At 35.8% G+C, this 19,167-nt stretch overlaps 1 protein-coding gene across 5 annotated transcripts in view; it reads left to right on the forward strand.

The window, feature by feature from the left end:
* Positions 1 to 18,838, forward strand: part of LOC140154897 (AP-1 complex subunit sigma-2) — a 44,618-nt gene extending 25,780 nt beyond the window's left edge. For 3 of the 5 annotated variants that reach the window (XM_072177552.1, XM_072177551.1, XM_072177556.1), the window contains one exon: positions 1,309 to 5,164. Coding sequence is in view for 3 of the 5 variants with exons in the window: in XM_072177556.1 (XP_072033657.1) it covers positions 1,309 to 1,356 (48 nt within the window). In the remaining 2 variants the exon portion in view is untranslated. Of the gene's footprint in view, positions 1 to 1,308; positions 5,165 to 7,107; positions 7,126 to 15,995 lie in introns of those variants that run through there. The other 2 variants (XM_072177553.1, XM_072177555.1) reach the window with 2 other exon arrangements.
* The last annotated feature ends 329 nt before the right edge of the window (positions 18,839 to 19,167 follow it).

Raw genomic sequence — 19,167 nt, forward strand, 5'->3', positions numbered from 1 at the left:
CACACCCCTATACACCCCCACCCATTTGCCATCAGACAAGGACCATGCACATAATCATCCCAGTGTGGACTGTGTGTGCATGGGTTTTCAGTTGCCATGAAAGACTTGGCCATTTAATATTGTATATAACCAATTACATGCAATATAGTACAGGGAAATTGTGGACGAGCTAAGTACCAACCAATATAGGACCTGTTGTCAAATGCAATTTTAAGGTGTTTTTAATCTATCACGTACATTTGGAAGAGGGACGTCCATACTTCTGTGTGTCTGGAGACTGTGTTTTCGTGCAAATGTTCATGATTTACGAGAAACGTGTACACATACCCACTCACACCAACACCCCACAAACACAGACACCCTACAAACACACCCCCACCCACCCCTCCAACACATACCCCTCCCATATTATATACAAGGTATGTTTGGGACTTTAACATTATTTTCAATATTAAAATAATATACGGTTGATTACAAAGAATTTACATTTTAAATAAAGAAATAAACATTAGTAGTGTTCATTATGCATGGCTTATTAGTTTCAAAACATTATGCATGATTGATAAATGTAAAATGTGATATTTACAATTAGATTGCTGAAAGTTATAGCAGATTCAACCCATCGTGGAACAAATCCAGGCTGCCGGTCAATCATCTCCAACGATGGGTTGAATCTGCTATAACTACAAACCAAAAATCGGTTTTTGGACCCCACCCCCCCTCTCAGCATCAAGTTCTGACAATTTATTGTGTTATTATTCAAAGGGGTTTTTCACCAAAAAGCTATTCAAAGGCCTCCAATGAGAATGTCTGGTTTGTACCTATCTGATATTTGTGACTTGCTACCACAAAATAAGCATAAAGTCGCTAAGGCCCTATGGAAAATGCAGTCCATTAATGGTGGCACAATTCAGTAGAAGACCTAGGAGGAAACATCTAGAGTAGAGGTTGATTTATGAAGACCAAAGCAACCCTTACATCTTTATGCTCATTTTGTAAGGGTAAGTCACATTTGGTAGTAGAAACTAAAAAAATGCAACATTTTTTGATCTTGAAAATGACATTCCACTTTAGTTTGAAATCTTGTTTTGGTTGACTACCTGACCAGTTTTGTTATCATACAGTTTAATGTTTAAAGAGCAAACATCAGCATCATTGATATCATTTATAAATCCAAGAAATCCAACCCCTTCTTTCCATTCTCAGTCATAGCCATTAAAACCAAATCCTCTTTTGTTTTTCTCTTTTCTTTCTTGTTTACCTTTTATTTCCTCTTTGTCTATCTTCCCTATAACCTTACTTCTCTAGGAGGTGGAAGCTACCCGCAATGCTTTGGAAGAGCTTGGCTTCTTGTAGAATACCATATTGCAGTCTGTGCCTATTCCGTTCTAGTCTTGGGGATATTTTGTGCCTGTATTCGTAGCCGACTGTTGTTGCATGTGGATATTATGAAAGACTGAACTGTGATAAACTGTGTCCATCAGCATTCCAGTGCTACATATTGCCCATTCCATATATGCCTTGTATAATTAACCAATCATTGTGCAGAATAGTTGTATTTTATTTGTTTTTATGTATATGTTTACAAACAAAATGTGACCACAAACACACACACCCCTACACACGCAGAGTTGTGTAGTATGTTTTGAATTATAAATTCTGTGCCAGATTTTACAGACATCTGGCACTCTTTGTCTGAACTTAAGAAGTCGTTTGGTAGCAATCAGTTGTATGTATTGAATCGTGAACTTGGAAGCTTCATCTAAATAATTATATTATGCTTCCCCCATTTGCCGATACATGCATAAACCCAGCAAATCATGGACTTGATCTCTTAGGTGTGAGAAAGATATCATCCTGTATCACCATCATCATCTCAATTAATTATAGTTTATTAAATGCGTATCACTTGTTGGGAGTGAAATTGTACAAAATAATGCACACATACTGAGATGTTGATGCGTCTAATGCACGAGCCCCGGAGTTGGGGAGTGCATTAGACACATCAACATATCAGTACAAGTGCATTATTTTGTACAATTTTTCGAGTAACAAGTGATACGCATTTATTAACCTATTTCATACACAACTAAAAAACCCTGTGATTTTTGCTATTTTTATAACAAAATTATCACTAAAAATGTTGGAAAATGCAAGCAAATATAAATGCATCCACCCGCAAGAAAAATGAACGCGTCCGAAAGCACTGCACGTATAATGCGGAGTGCGCGCCCGTGCAATTATTCAATATTTATGCACGGCTAGTAATTTACTAACGTTTGCTCTGATTGGTTCTCACTATCTAGGAGTGTATGAATTCATATTAGTACTGTATAAAATGTATGCACAATACATGCACTGTAATATACATGTATGCAGCTACGTGTAGGATTTAGAATTGTTAAGTCATAATTGCTTTGTGTATTTTAGGTACAGGTCCCAACAGAGTTCTTTACACTTGTCAATAGTTGTGTTCACATTGTCGGACGTACGCCCGGCGGAACTTGGTCGGCGCAAGTTTCTAGGAGTATGGTAGGCGCTGCCAGGAGTAGTGGCAGTGTGAACGATGGTCAGCGTAAGTTCCGCCAGGCGTACGTCCGACGATTTACTCCTGACAAAAGTCAGGAGTAGCGAGCTGGGTGTAACCTCCGCCAGGCGCAAGTTGCAATGTGAACACTGCTACTCCTGGCACCCGATGTAAGTTTGACCTTTTGTTGGTCGGAACTAAGACATTACATACATGTATTGCGTGGTTGAAAAAGGTCATGGAAACACCGGAAGTGGTAGCCGATGTTTACGCCGACCAGAAGTGAATGCTTGGTGGGACTGGTCGGTGTAGTGCTAGGAGTAGGCGAGGTGTGGACACGCGGTAGGAGTAGCGAAAATATTTGTGGAATTTTTGTCAATGTTAGCGTAAGTTTACGCCGGGTGTAACTCAAAGTGTGAACACGACTAATACATGTGCCCAATTATCTCCTTAAACAAGCCATCACTGTGGTTAGTGATTTTCATGGTGTGATTCAGGTCCCTACATACATGTACTATAGATTGGCACACAATGATATAGAGGAACTGTAAACGCAAGATGAAAAACAATGAAGCCTTCCAATTCCAGTCCTCAGTCAGAATAGTCTTGTTGTCATTAGATGAAAAAAATTAAACCCTGAATAACACACTATGAAATAAAGGTGAGTGTGAAAACAGCACCAACCATCTTCACCTTCATCAATTCTTAGCACATGATTCGGGGTTTGATTTTCAACAAAATGGCAATGATCTGAGCTGTACTTGTTAGTTGTTATACTCTCAAACACTGCAAAATAATGTGAAAGGACATTGATGGCCCCTGTATATACGTCAGATCCAAAATAGATTTCATTATTTTATTTTAGAAATTAAAATTATACTAAAGGGTCTCAAAACTAAATTTAAGTTTCGAATTAAAAGGACTATACACATAACTAAAACAAAAATGGATTTGTAGCATTTATTCAATTTAGTTTGTACTTGTTCTTTTGTGTTTCCTCCTTGGGTATTATTAACAGGGTACTAGTTCAAAATACTGATATAAAAAGCCTTATCATTCACCAATACCTCCCAAAGCCAAAATCAAAACTTAATTTTATAGACAAGTATATAATTGTCAATAGGGTGGGTAAGAGTCGGGCTGGGGTATAATTATGTTTTAAGCCCAGACAAAATTATCTGAGACGATTGTGTAAATTACATTAAAAACAACAACATATTATAACCCCACATTGATGAGACTAGCCACTGAAATATTTTAGTGACAACTTTATGCCCACTTTATTTAGGCAGGTATAATGATCTTTAAGTTACAGATTCTTGTATCATTTCAAATTGATGAATCAGCATTCTTCTACAAATGTGGAGATTAAGCACTTTATCTGCTGCTATGCACAGGCAGTGAAATATCAAGTTCAGTAATTGTTGCACTTTGTTAAAATCAGTAGTAAGTTTTTGTGTGCATCCATTTGAGCCTTAAATCAATTGAAACCAACTGAAAGCAGCAGAAAAACCTGACGTCACATGCCTTTTGGCTGCTTTAAGTATTCTGTGTAAGATATAAATAGGAAAATACCACATATGGACTGGTTTTCCGCTGCCGTTAGGCATGTTCAAATCAATTTTAAGTTTTGTCTGGAATAAAGAATCCCTGCTTATGATGATATTCTATCGAGTGGGATGCATAAGTCCCACATATGTGGTGATGAAATATAAAAGTAAGTCACTATTTTGTTGAGAGAACTGTTTAAAACATTCATTCTACCAGAGGTTTGTTTTGTTTGATGAAAATTGGACATTCTTTGGTTAGGGACAAAAAAAGCTTGATGAACAAGAAATGAAGTTGTTATGTAATTTACCTTTATTATGGTTACATCAATGACTGGAACAAAGATATGCAGCTCTAAATTATATATTGTAAATAACTTGACCTTGCTAAATACTAAAAATCACACTATAAAACTCTAGGGAAATCTTATTTTACTAATCAATTCTTTATTTCACACATCTCTTTAGTATGATGTCGTCATGAATACTGCATACGGATGAATTGAAGATTACTGTAAACCATTCTGATATATCCTGTGGATTGCCAAGGGCGAATGACCCAGTATGACTATGGGTTACGGGTAGCGACGAAAGCAAAAATGGCTTTGCACCACAGCAGCTGAAGGGAGTATCCCATCATGCATCTGCTTGCTCCATAGCAAATACATGCAAAACATAAGTAAGAGCGGTTTAGATATTGAGAGCTATGGATAGTTTCACAAAGCTTTGGAGATCATATTTTTTCAAACAAAAGTGTTAACTCCCCTGATATAAGCGAGTAATTGAAAGTTGAAGTGAGGGATTTTGTGTACACTTTCTATGGCATGTGCAGTTCTACTGTGGTACTGCAGATAGAGCATGATGGGATACACCTATCTGCTGCTGTGGCTTTGCACCATAAAAATGGTAATGGCCCCCTCTGTAGTCCAAATTATGGAAAGGGATGCAGATGGTTTACTGTTGTTTTCAATTTGTCAGTATGCACAGTAATCACAACAATATTTACTCAATTTTAGTCACTATCATAATAATATTGTATTTTAAAGTGATACAAATAAATGCCTTAATAAAACACATTTTTATAAGGAAATATGTTTGTACTTCTGGGTTTTTTTTCATCTGTAGAGATAGCAAATCCAAATATAATGTACCATAATTAATAATTATTTTATACTTACTTTAGGGATTCAATCATGTTTCACCGTTGTTCAGCACCGTTTAACAACAATGCATCCACGTCGTCTGTGTGGTTTACTTCGCGAGGGAACCTTTAGCTGCCCGAGTGAAGTAAACCATGCAGATGCACCAGACGCAAGAAACGGTGATGAACAATGGTGAAACATGATTGAATCCCTTTCAACAACGAAAACAAGCTAAAGACCGTAGCCTATACATGTAAATTCAAAGAATTATTTCATAAGGAGTGTCAGTTAATCATTGCCACTCAGCCTTACAAAAAAGGTCAGTGATTTCAGCAATAAAACTACAGAATAATGCGGCAATGTTTAGCCGCTACCTCCAAAAAATACGCAATTCAAGTTGTAAGTGTATATGCGCACACAGGTTCCAGGCATGACAAATTTACACGCTCACAAGTAACATGTATTCGTGCTTGCGTTCGCATATACACTATCTTACCACAAGTGTGGATTCATCATGGATTAACAGCGGTTGACTCATGTACAAAGGTATAGGAAGAGTTGTTGAATGCAGGTTTAACAATGATCTGCTCACAAACACATTCAAGGTTAGCTTTGTTCTCTCTGTACATGTATTAATGAAATGATGGATTGGACTTGAGTATAAGGTCTTCCAGTAGATAAGATGTTTGGAGCATTTGCAGTACTTTGACATGGCCTCTCCTGAAAGAAGCATATAGATACATGTTGTACCCATTGCAAACCATCATAGGTTGTTACTAGTAATACTGTTACTGTTTTGAATGACTGCCAACCCAATGTCTGAATAACCTGTTGTTCAGTACATACTATGTGCTGTAATATTAATAATACCATGTTTCTGCTAAACTAACAACTGTTCAAAATGCTAGCTACCAAGGATTGCTGCTTCTTCATGTTAACTACGCATTGTTTTCCCCTGTGGAGTTGATGTGACTGCCCTGGGGTGACTGTCCACTTAGAGTTTTAAGGGTACATGCAGGATCACATTTGGGTGGGAAAACTGAATCAAGGGACACAGAATAGGCATGTGTGGGGTCATGAGATGCCATATTCAATTAATGCAGCTTTGTTGCTTTCACTCATTTAATATATTAGATCATCAATGGTCTATTACAATCATTCACTCTCGTCTTTTCATCATTAATTTTTCACCACCAATTTGTTTCCTTCACAAAAAGACCCTAGGCTAGACCAAAGCTAGATTGCTGGTTTTCTGGATATCTCATAATAAGGTTTTGCAAATTTAACCAAGATATTCTCCCAACTATAATCATTATAGCTGTGCCAGCTGCTTTGGAACATGCTTAATTATTACAGTGTCAAGATTGGACAATGGCATGGTGACATAGATCTCACTTAAATTTATAACTTAGGCACTGAAATGGTCTATTAAAATGTAAGCTGAAAGAAAAGACCTGTGTCAAATCAGTGGCGGATCCAGGAATTTGTGTAAGGGGAGCACAATGAGGGGTGATTGAATTGGAAAAATGATTTTATCATTGTTTTAAAAACAAAAAGTGTATGGGTGTCCAAAATAAGCCAAAGAATCCATCCATATGCAGGGGGTGTATGAGGGAGTATGTTTGAAAAAAAAAATGAATGCCCAATTGAAGCCATTTCATGGACTTTTTTACGGTGTGTCTGTGACCATTATTGTTCTGTGCCCAATGCATTTTTTATTTCTTTTTTCATTTTTACAGCAATTATTTTTAACATGAAATGGGGGCACAGGCCAGGTGTGTCCCTGCCTGGATCCACCACCATGTCAAATTCACATGTTTTGTTGCACAGTGTACTATACATGCATTACCATTCATGAAAACCTATATTGATTTTGTGTATTCCCCGCCAGGCGTCCGGTGATCGACATGTAAGTTTTACAAACACCATTTCATCCCTGTGTCAGCTTGTTTTTATGCATGTTTTATTTACTTCCAATTCAGGTTTGACTTGCACATGAAGTTTGTGATTGAAAATGATTTTGTACTAGACCAACTTTCTAGCTGGTCATCACATTTTCGATGGATTTGGTGTTATTTTGTCAGACAAGTATGCCTTGATTTTTTTTCTCTTTAAAATTCCAAAACTTTTTGCATGTCTGTAATTTCACTAGTACTCTGGACAAGAACATACTTCCTTCTTATATATTCCAGTAGAATCCAACCTCGGAATACATAAAATGGTATTTTAAGGCCAATTAACTTAATCATTTAGAATGTATGTGTAATATTATTGTTTCCTCAACATTTTGAACAAATTGAATGCTCTGCAAAATTTGCAGTGTTTTTCAATGTTTGTGTGTTTTTGCATCTAATGTTAAAGGTGGGTGATCTAATTTCTTTCATGGTGTTTTCTACCCTATGGGTAGCCTGTTAGAAAACTGTCAACTTCCAATTTTGAGTTAAATTGCTCCAATAGTTAATGTGTTTCTACCCTATGGAGTTCTACAAAATGTATATGGGCACCTTGTTATTAAATATTAAAAGCGTTGATCAACTTCCAACTTTTGAGTTAAATTGGCCAATAGTTCATGGTGTTTTCTACCCTATGGGTAGCCTGTTAGAAAACTATCAACTTCCAAATTTTGAGTTAAATTTATCCAATTATTCATGGCGTTTTCTACCCTATCGACAGGCTATTAGTAAAACTGTCATTAGTAAAACTGTCAACTTCCAAATTTTGAGTTAAATTGCTCCAATAGTTCATGGTATTTTCTACCCTATGGAGTTCTATATGGGCACCTTATTAGTAAAACTGTCTCAACTTCCAAATTTTGAGTTAATTGCTACAATTATTCATGGTGTTTTCTACCCTATCGGCAGCCTGTTAGTAAAACTGTGAACTTCCAAATTTGAGTTAAATTGGTCCAATGGTTTGGGTATTGTTCTCACAAATGAGCGGAAAGTCACGAGGGAAGAAAAGGAGATATGGTTCATTGTACATGTCAGTAAACAACAACAACAAAAATCTTCATTGAAATAGTGACATTTGAAGACCAAGTGAGCTGAGAGCAACCCTGACAAATTATGTATCATTTTAAAGGTTGTGATCCAGAGAATATGAATCTGGTCATTACTCAAAGCATAACTTTGGAGCTAAAATGTGTATGCCTGAACTTTTACTGAGAAAAATATGAGATTAATTTCTTCAGCTGTCACATCTTAATTTGATACCTACCTTTAATTGATTAAAAAAGAAGAATTAAAACACGCAAGTTTATTACAAATCTAATGCTATCATCAGCCTACTATGCTAATTGCCAAGTCATTTCTTGAAAATTTTCAGAACAGAGTACAAAATATTGTTCAAGTATGCATTTAAACAAAAATTTTCACCTATCTTTGTACAAGAACAAATGATAATGATACAAATGAAAGGGATTAATCTGAAATAATTAGGGTGATTATGTAACTGATGCATGCTTGAACCACATTTTGTACCGTACTTTGTTCTCAAAATTACAATAAGTGACTTGGGCAATTAGTGTAATGGGCTGACGATATACACCAAATTTACAATGATTCCAAAGAATCGTATTAACTGTTTTTATTTCATATATATGCTGGAATAGAGTAAACTTGGATGTGTGAAAAGTATAGACATTTTGACTGATGAAGAATAAAACGATTTACATTACACCTAACAACTTTGGAAAGTATAGTATAAAACAGGACAAAAATTCTAAACTTTGCCTTGATAAGAAATTTAAGCTAGGATAATTAACACTTAATTCCTTCATTTAAATCATTTTCTACACTACTAGAAATGGTGAAATCTTGTATGGCCTAAGTATGAGATAGCAGGACATTAAGGCTCACCACAACCTTATTGTGTAAAGGACTCACAGACACTATCCAGACAACAGCAAGGGACCTAGCCCAATTCAGTTAAAAGAAGCACACAGACTATGGGTACACTCTAAGGGCACATGGTCCAGTGCCCCCTTCATCCCCCTGCCTTCACATGAAATAAATTAGATAATTAACAAGACTTAGGCTCAGTTTTTAACACTAACAAGATTTTAAAAATTAAGGGGGCATCCAAAGCCATCCATATGGGGGCTATGATGCTTACTTGACCCACACTTGCCCCAGTTCTGGAGCCACAGCACTGTGGGGGAAGGATTTGATAGTAATAGTTGACACTCAATCCTAGGCCTTTACTATATATATTTGTACATGTCACCCTGTGTGATCTGAAGAACTGATTTAAAAATTTCACACAATCCTGGGCTATTCTAGTTGAAAGCCATACACCCCATATGGAAGACATGACCTAGATCTCCCATACAGGTGGTTACCTGAATGGGCGACTCATGTCTTGCATAGGGGGTGTATGGATTTTAAATGGAACAGCCAATCCTGCTTGCAGTTGTGTTCACCCTAATTATATTGCTAGGTTTTGTTTCTCCCAAATAAAATGGGTAACCATTTGTTAAAACTTGTGCTTTTGCAACCTTTTTGATCCTAAATGCTACCAACATAAGTCCCTCCCCTGATGTTTATAATATGTGTCTGTGAAAATGTTCCAAGTTTTCATGTTGTAGAGTGGAATATGTGGGAGTTATGTATTTCAAATTTAAAGTTATATTGCTGTTTAACCTTTGTGGGTTTTTTGTTTGTTTTTTGGGTGTTTTTTTTTTTAAATTTTATTTTTAGCTCATTGCGTTAGCGCAATGAACTCTAGGCATGGTCCATTTTTCTGTATGTTTTTTTCTTTCTCTTGCTACATCGTTTGAGCAATGGATCTGGTAATTTGAGGCGACGATCTTTGCATGATGGTTCATGATTGTTACTTATTTAGCTAAAAAAATTCGGACAGAAAGTATCATTTTTGGAGCATTTTCTTACGAAAAGTTTTATCAGATTTCATGGAATAGTCTCCTATGCAGACTGTTTGTGGTGCTTTTCATATTACAAACACTGTACAAACTCCTTGATCGTGTGAATTTGTAAAAGAGATGGTTGAACTTTACTGTTTCAGTGCGGCTACAATGTTTGCTTTTTCAGTGTTGCTTAAAGCACCAATTGGGCTTGTGCTGTCTATAGGCCCTTCTGTGCACGAGCCATGAGCAAATAGTGTCTCAAATTCTCCCAAATCAGAACTAATTGGGCTACCAAATTGTTGGTTGGCAACCCTGACTATGAACAAACATCTCACTCATTTACACTTATCACACATCTTGACCCAATTAGTTATGTAAACATTTACTCAAGGTGAAATGTCCTTTTGACTGGCACTGGCCTAGTATATCAGTATATGGGACCATGACAACCCCTCTCTGACATTACAAAACAGATAAACAGAAAGTCTGAACAGGGAAGTGCTGGGGGTAAACACTAGGCTAGTGGCCTTTCCCTGTTCTGAAGATTGAAGGAAGCACTTGTTTGAAATATGAAGTCAGGAAAATTAGATGTGTGTGCAAAATTTTATTTATTTATTTATTTCATTTACCATGAAAGTGTTGTAGTTTTTAAGTTTCAAGTTTTTATTTGGAAATTGCTTTTACATCAGTGGCACTCATCTATCCGATGGTGAATCCAAGACATTAAATATACAAACAAAACTGTATAAACAAAATAAAATCAAAGGATACTCGACAAGCAAAAGGTACAAATAAATAAATGCCTTGAATAAATAAATATCTTGAGAACCGCAAGTATATTTTCAAAATGCTGATTTGTGCTTGATCACAGCACTATGGTGATTTTGAGGTTTGAGAATACTGAAATGTGTTTTTCAAAGTTGGCAGCCCTGTATACATAGTTATACATGGCTATACATGGCTATACATAGCTATACATGGCTATGACATGGTTACATATGGCTATACATAGCTATGCATGGCTATACATGGCCATACATAGCTATCCATGGCTATCCATAGCTATGCATGGCTATACATACCTATGCATGGCTATACATAGCTATGCATGGCTATACATAGCTATGCATGGCTATACATAGCTATGCATGGCTATGCATAGCTATGCATGGCTATACATAACTATGCATGGCTATACATAGCTATGCATGCCATTTACCATGAAAGTGTTGTAGTTTTTAAGTTTCAAGTTTTTATTTGGAAATTGCTTTTACATCAGTGGCACTCATCTATCCGATGGTGCATCCAAGACATTAAATATACAAACAAAACTGTATTAAACAAAATAAAATCAAAGGATACTCGACAAGCAAAAGGTACAAATAAATAAATGCCTTGAATAAATAAATATCTTGAGAACCGTAAGTATATTTTCAAAATGCTGATTTGTGCTTGATCACAGCACTATGGTGATTTTGAGAATACTGAAATGTGTTTTTCAAAGTTGGCAGCCCTGTATACATAGCTATACATAGCTATACATGGCTATACATGGCCATGACATGGTTACACATGGCTATACATGGCCATACATAGCTATCCATGGCTATACATAGCTATCCATAGCTATGCATGGCTATACATAGCTATGCATGGCTATACATAGCTATGCATGGCTATACATAACTATGCATGGCTATACAAAGCTATGCATGGCTATACATAACTATGCATGGCTATACATAGCTATGCATGGCTATACATATCTATGCATGGCTATACATAGCTACGCATGGTATTCGTAACCATAACCCATAACAAATGAGCTACAGCACCAGTGGTGCTCTTGGTTTTTTTCATTTTTAATGTCAAAATTACTAGTTTTGAGAATGGAATAGAGGGGACAGCACTTACATATTCACAGTAGGGTGATGGGAAATACTGCAATTGCGGATCCACCTAGGTTGTAGATGGGGTGTATTTGCCATAATTGTGTGTGTTACATGTATGGTAATGGATCAGTGACAATACTGATATATTATAATGCTTTCTATTCTTACTTTGTACATATATATTTGGACATAGTTTGATTACATTTTAATAGTTATAATTTTAGAAATGGAATGTTATCATAATTATACATACCTTCGAAGCACACTTACATGCGTATTGAATCATAACTACCAGTTCCAAAGTTTGTAAGCATTTTATATAGCTAGATTTGTAAGTACATCATCTGTGATGTACATTGTAATTCTAAATGCAAATGTTAGAACATATATTGAGCTCTGACAATGATGTAATGCATGGTGGTGCTCATGCAGTAGAGCAGGTAGATGTTTCAAGTCTTCCCTTTGTAAATATTATGATCTTGGGTTGTTTTGTTTCTTGTACATGTGTGTTATTGTGTACCATTTTATTTTATTTGACTGCAGGTTGCTTGTGTTAGTTTGTTTGTCTGTTTTATTGTCAATTTGTATTAGTTTAATTTATACATTGAATGTGTGTTGGTATGGGGTGTGCTCATGTACATTTGTTTGGGTAGGAGCATATAGGTAATTTGCTGTAAATCTGAATCTGAATCTAAATAAGAATGAAACTTCACGTTCAAACTGGGACAAAGGTTTAACCAGGGACTATCCCCAGTTGTTTACCAGTTGTTACATATAGGGATGTGCAGATGGGGTGGATGTGCGATGTAGGGGTGTGTCTGTATATGTCATACTAGATACATGTGTAGGATTGGGGTGTATGCGTTTCAACCAGAAGGTCTCGGATTCTGCCTCATTTTCACTTACCCCTGATTTATTTGGTGCGCTATCTGAGTTTATTCATTTCTTAGTTATGTCGTTTCTGTAATATGCAACACCCCTTTGGAATTAAACACCAGTATGAAACTTAAAGTAATCATAAGTTGTCGATTTTGGAACAAATGGGATCTTGATTTTGGAACAAACAGGGATTGTGGAACAAAAGGATCTTATGGAATTGATTTTGGAACAGGAACAAACTAGGAATCTGTAAGGATTGATTTTGGAACAGCGAGTTATCTTAAGGAGTTGATCATTATGGAACAAACTTTTAAGGAATTGATTGTGGAACAAACCAGGGATCTTAAGGAATTGATTTGAACAAACTAGGGATCAGAAGGAATTGATTGGAGAACAAATTAGGGATCTTAAGGAATTGCTTGTTGAACAAACATGGGATCCTAGTTAATTGATTGGAACAAATTATGAATCCTAAGGAAATGGTTGGAACAGGGATCTTAAGGAAATGATTGTGGAGCAAATTTGGGATCTTGAAGAATCAATTTGAACAAACTAGATATCTTAAGAAATTAATTGTGGGGCAAATTAGTGATCTTGATTAGCATGTGTCCCTCACGGACCAACCTGGGTAAACAAATAAACAAATTGAGAAGCAAATTATGGATCTTAAGGAATTGATTGTGGAACCAATTAGGGATCTTAAGGAATTGATTGGAACACATTAGAGATTTGAAGGAATTGATTGTGGAGCAGATTAGGGATCTTAAGGAATTGATTTGAACAAACATGGGATCTTAAGGAATTCATAGTTGAACAAACTAGGGTTGGAACAGTGATTTTAAGGAATTGATTATGGAGCAAATTGGGGATCTTGAAGAACTGATTTGAACAAACTAGGGATCTTAAGGAATTAATTGTAGCAATCATTCAAGTGTTTAATTCCTTATAATGACAATTAGAAAAATCCCCAAAGATCAAACCAATAATTCAGAATCATATATGTTAAGTTTAACCTGTTTTCGCAAAGTATTCCTCACACAGTTGATATCAGTTAATTGTCCTTGTAGTTGATATCAAAGCCTTCAACCATCACATATGTTTTTTGTAACTTCAATCATGGCAGCAAAAAATATCTGTGACATTATTTGAAGCTTGAAAACTTTCTTTGAAAAAGAAAATGTTAAGGGGGTACTACACCCCTCGATAAATTTGTGTCTATTTTTGCATTTTTCTCAAAAACTAATAACACAGTGATAACAAAAGTTATGTATATTATAGGGGCAAGGAATCCAATTACTACACTGGAATTTCAGTGACCCAAGACAAGCGGTTCGTTATTTATGATAAGAAATAAGGTACCGCTAGGATGTACCTCATATCCTATCTTGAGTCACTGAAATTTCAGTGTAGTAATTGGATTCCTTGCCCCAATAATATACATAACCTTTGTTACCAGGGTGTTATTATTTTTTGAGAAAAATGCAAAAATAGTCACAAATTTACCACAGGGTTGTAGTACCCCCTTTAAAGGAAATCCCATTTTGTTACAAAATGTAATTATGATAACACTTATTCATTATTTGTGTCTTGAGATAGAAAAATATGGAACTGTGATCCATCTGGAAACAAAAATAAAAGCACCAAAATACATAATATTCCTGATATTCCAAATTGAAAATCATGAAATAAACTACAAATTTCAACAGAATTGTTGCTTTAGACTGAATCCAATTTGGGCATTTTGTGGAAAGGGGGCCTTTCAGAATGAAACATTTTGAACTGGGTCTACAGGACTGGGTTCATGCTGATGAATTGAGGTCTTGAAGAATGGAAAGATCCCATCATCGTGTGAATACTTCTACTGTCCCCCAAAATTTTAATATTCAGGTGCCCCCCCCCCGACATATATTTACCGGACACATACTGCCTAAAAGATGTGACTTTTGCAGTGCAGAAATGGGCAAACAAACAGGTACATCACCAAGCTGGGACTTCACATTTTCTATTGTGAATGATTATTATACTTAATTCTTTCAGTAGTAAAAAGGTATAGTATGTGGTAAATTGATAAATTAACACTGTCATGATATTATTAATCCAAGGAGATTTCTTATTATATGAAATTGGTTAATTTTGTTCAAACCTAACTTTTGTAATATTTGCAATGTCTATATTATTTTGTCTCAACATATCCCTTAAAATGGAAGCAGCCAAATTTAAGGTGTCTGTAGGTCAACAGAGCAATTTTGACGTAAAGTCGTATTACAGCATCCAGTCCCCCCAATAGAATTCCATGTTAGATTATCATTCCATGCCTCGTCGTTCTGTGTGCAATGCATTGTGGCATTAATTAACATTTGCTATTAAGAGTTATATGCACATAATGCTCAAACTTAACAAATTACATACAATCATTGGATTTTAGTTTTAGGTCAGGACTAGCTATTTATATAAACTTTGGCTGGGGTATGCAGACTGCTTTATATACAAACTTTGAACATACTCAGTATTTCCTCTATTTATCACCCCTGGGGTGTGTAATTTTCAAAAGGGAGGGGGGTTTATTTTCATTTTCATTTTCATTTTAGCACTATAATTAAAATTGTTCGCTTATCACACTGAAATGACGAAATAAGAACTTAGGATCAATGACTTCTGGTCTGGTTCAGTCCACCAATTACCAAAGCCATACCGATTGTTAGTACACCATGGTAAGCTTAGCATGGACAATGTTTGTTTCAGTGGGAATTGGGGGGCATTTATTAAATTAAATTTGTCAAAAAGACTGGAGGGGCGTTTATTAGATAGAGGAGGGAGGTTTAATAGAGGAAATACTTTAGTTGTTTGAAGGGTATATTGGTGTAATCAGAAGGGATGGGAAAGAGTGGTGTATCATTTGAAAAGATATTTGTAAGGCATTAAACACCACAATTTTACTCCCTGTGAATGATGTTTACCCCCTTTGATCCCTCGATTTGCAGGCTTGGTACTAACAAAAACTATTTGACACTTGCAAAAGCCTCAAGCAAAACAGTTCCTCATCTTTGATTTGTTTTGGAAGTAGTTTTTCAATACATGCTTACACAAAGACATGTTTACAAATATCTTATTTTGTACTCTTATGTTTTATTCTTCCATTTGCAGGAAACTGAAGTCAACAAGAGTGTTTTGGAAGAATTGGGACTTACATAAAACTAGCAATCAACATATACTAACTTGTAATCCGTTTAGCAAGAGGGCTATACTCAACGTACACATGTTTTACCAAATATTGGACCATTCCAGTTGAAATTGTTACACCCCCTATGGATGACCAGGACTCCTACATAAGGGGTGTAGATAACCCCATTCGAAAAAAAGAAATTCACATTCCCTGTGTGAAAGCTAGATTCAGTAAGGTCATGTCTTCCATATGGGGGTGCATGGATGGAATATCAACCCATTCACAACACCTCCTAAACCAGCCACACACAAACACACACACACACAAGACTAAGTTATAGCATAGTAATATTTGCCCAAAACAAAAGGTTGCAAAATGGACCCTTTTGGAAAAACAGTTTTACAAAAAGAAAAACTGCCACTTTTCGACTTTTAACACAAATTACTTGCTCAGTGATCTAAAAAAAAAGGCCCATTTTCATCTTTTTGTCACACATGTGTACAGCATTTACCCCTTGTCTCTGCAGCCAAAATCTGGAACACATTCCTATTCAATCATACACCCTATAGATGTTTGGTGTGTAGAAACATATTGACAAATAGTTGGGGGACACTTAACTGATGTTGAATATGTACAAAGCCAGTATAAAGGGTATCTAGCACTGTGAAATACACTTATGTAGGGCGTCAATAACATGTCATTGCTGGGAGGGAACATGTAATTTAAGAGGTAAAATGCAAAACCTTGTGTAAAAAGTGGGCCCATGCTCCCAGTTACATAAACCTCATACATTCATTTTGTGTGAAACATAAAATGTTCAAAATTAACAGGATTTACATGGGCCCATGCCATGCACTCATTATGTAAGGTTTTGCATAAGACCTTTGGAATTACATGAGGTTTTTCCTGCCTAGTGACGATGTTCATAGCTGTTCATTAAAAAATGTAGTTGTGTGTTTTGTATATAAGGTAGTTAGGAACTCTTTCAGAACAGTAAATCAGGACAGGCAAAAAGTATCCATAGATTTAAGCATAACTTTATGGAAGTGTTTGATTGAAATCATTGACGTTGATCTCTGAAGTGCTTTGTATTTCTTTGCACTTATGATAGTATATTGTAGTTCATAGGTTCATCTGTTTGATGGGAATTCATACTGTCAAATTCCATTTTTGGTGACATACAGGCTGTATCAAAATGATTGGTACCTATCAATTTTGATGTTTATTGAAAAGCCTGCCTCTCCCAAATCCAACATTGTATACTCTCGATATGTCCAGAATGTTCAGTATATAACTTGTTATATATAATCTATAAATTATTTGGATCTTATGTTGAATTTTGATGTGACAGACTCATCCATTGTCAAAGAAACTGATGGGTACCAATCATTCTGATACATCTTGAACATTGTTACAGATCATGCTGCTTCGCTAGCACTTCATCAGACTGGTAATCTTTCTTCATTCCTGAAGGTTGCTGATGTTGGTGGCACTACAAGCTGGTCGAAAATATACTATTTCTCACTGTCCAATGAAGTGCTATGTAGCAGCATGAAACTTCTTGAAGCATGAAGGAGGAAACAAGAAGAATAGTGGAGAAAAGAATTAATGTCTTTACCAAAGGAAAAAAATCCCAGCCTACCTACCCTTTTGTTTTAAAAATGTTATGCCAATTAGCCCTATGGGAATTTCTTTTTTTTTTTTTTTTTCAATGGATTGTCTATTACAGTAATAGTATACTGGTGATCATGTTAAAAAAATTGAGGTTCTTTTTGAACACATTTGTATAAGCATAAAATGTGGTGTGATATTAATTCAATGGCACCGTGCGTGGTATCAAACCCAGAGAGCCAAAAGAGAGTGTAGTATGTGTATGCAGCATTATTTCTATGTGTAAAACACATTAAATCCCACAAATAACCCAGTATTTGTTTTGGTGCCGAGTGGATGCACCTCAGAATAGGGTTTTCCTATCAAATGCTTTGTTAATAATTAATATGTCATGTGGAGAGAGAGAAGAAGGACGGCTTTCTTTGCATATGTGACGTGATCTGGTCCTTGGGGCCAAAGGGAAAAAATGGAGTAAAAAGAAAATAATCATCAGTTGCCAAAACTTTGGAACTAAGTATGCTAGACCTTTGTTGCTTTCAGTTTATGATAGCCTAATGTTTGTATAAGGTGATAATTATAGTAACTCAATTTTCAAAACTGCCTCCACGGAGCAGATTGCGTCTCATAATAGTGCAGCCACTCTGTACCTCAACAAAAACTTGTTAGTCTTATAGTCACACTGGCCAACAAATTTAGAGCCTGTCTACAGGTACTGTAAACTCTCCCAATAGGAATAGGGTTAATGCATTAGGTCTTTTGTTGTAAGTTATTGTAATTTATGAGACCAAAGTTGGTTTGGCAGTACTAGTATTATTGTGAATCTAAATCAAGCAACATGTTGATAATGTATTGATTAGATCAATCTGTTGTTTTAAGAAATGAAGATCATAATGGTCGGTAGTGGAACTTTTGGTTTTGCAGGTGATAATCATAAATAACATCACAGCTTTTGTGTACATATACAAAGCTATATTTATTGCTTCTTGTTAGAGATTCTTTTTAATCCATGTTCAGCTAGGCAAAGGAACATTCTCTTCATTCAAGTTGTCAAAAATCTGAAAGTGAATGTACAAAGTACAATCGTATCTATCAATCATGCTGCTTGTAATAGTGTCGGTAAGTATTATATGAAGTCATTAATGATGTCTACATAATAGGCAAGTCTTCCTTTATATGAGTCATGACATCTGCCTAATAAAATAACAAAACTATATATCATTGTGTTTCTTGTTATTTTTATTTAATGCTGTCAAAACTGTTTATAAAAATAAGGAAATACAAGCTATGCTTCATATTGAGATGCCAGATGGGATTATCAAAACAATTCTTGACATGCCTGGGGAAAAGTGGATGTCTCATTTGTACAGGATAAAACCAGAACATTTCTTGAAATAACAAAATTTTGTGAAAACTAGCATTTGTCAATTGTATACTTGCTATCAATAAAGCATGTAAATCATGATAAACTACAGTGTCTGTGATCCCTCTCATAGCAGGTTCTCAACCTGTTATGAAATTATGTCTTTCTCCATCTTAAAAAAG

The sequence above is a fragment of the Amphiura filiformis genome, chromosome 6 (genome assembly GCF_039555335.1).
Source record: "Amphiura filiformis chromosome 6, Afil_fr2py, whole genome shotgun sequence".
NCBI lineage: Eukaryota > Metazoa > Echinodermata > Ophiuroidea > Amphilepidida > Amphiuridae > Amphiura > Amphiura filiformis.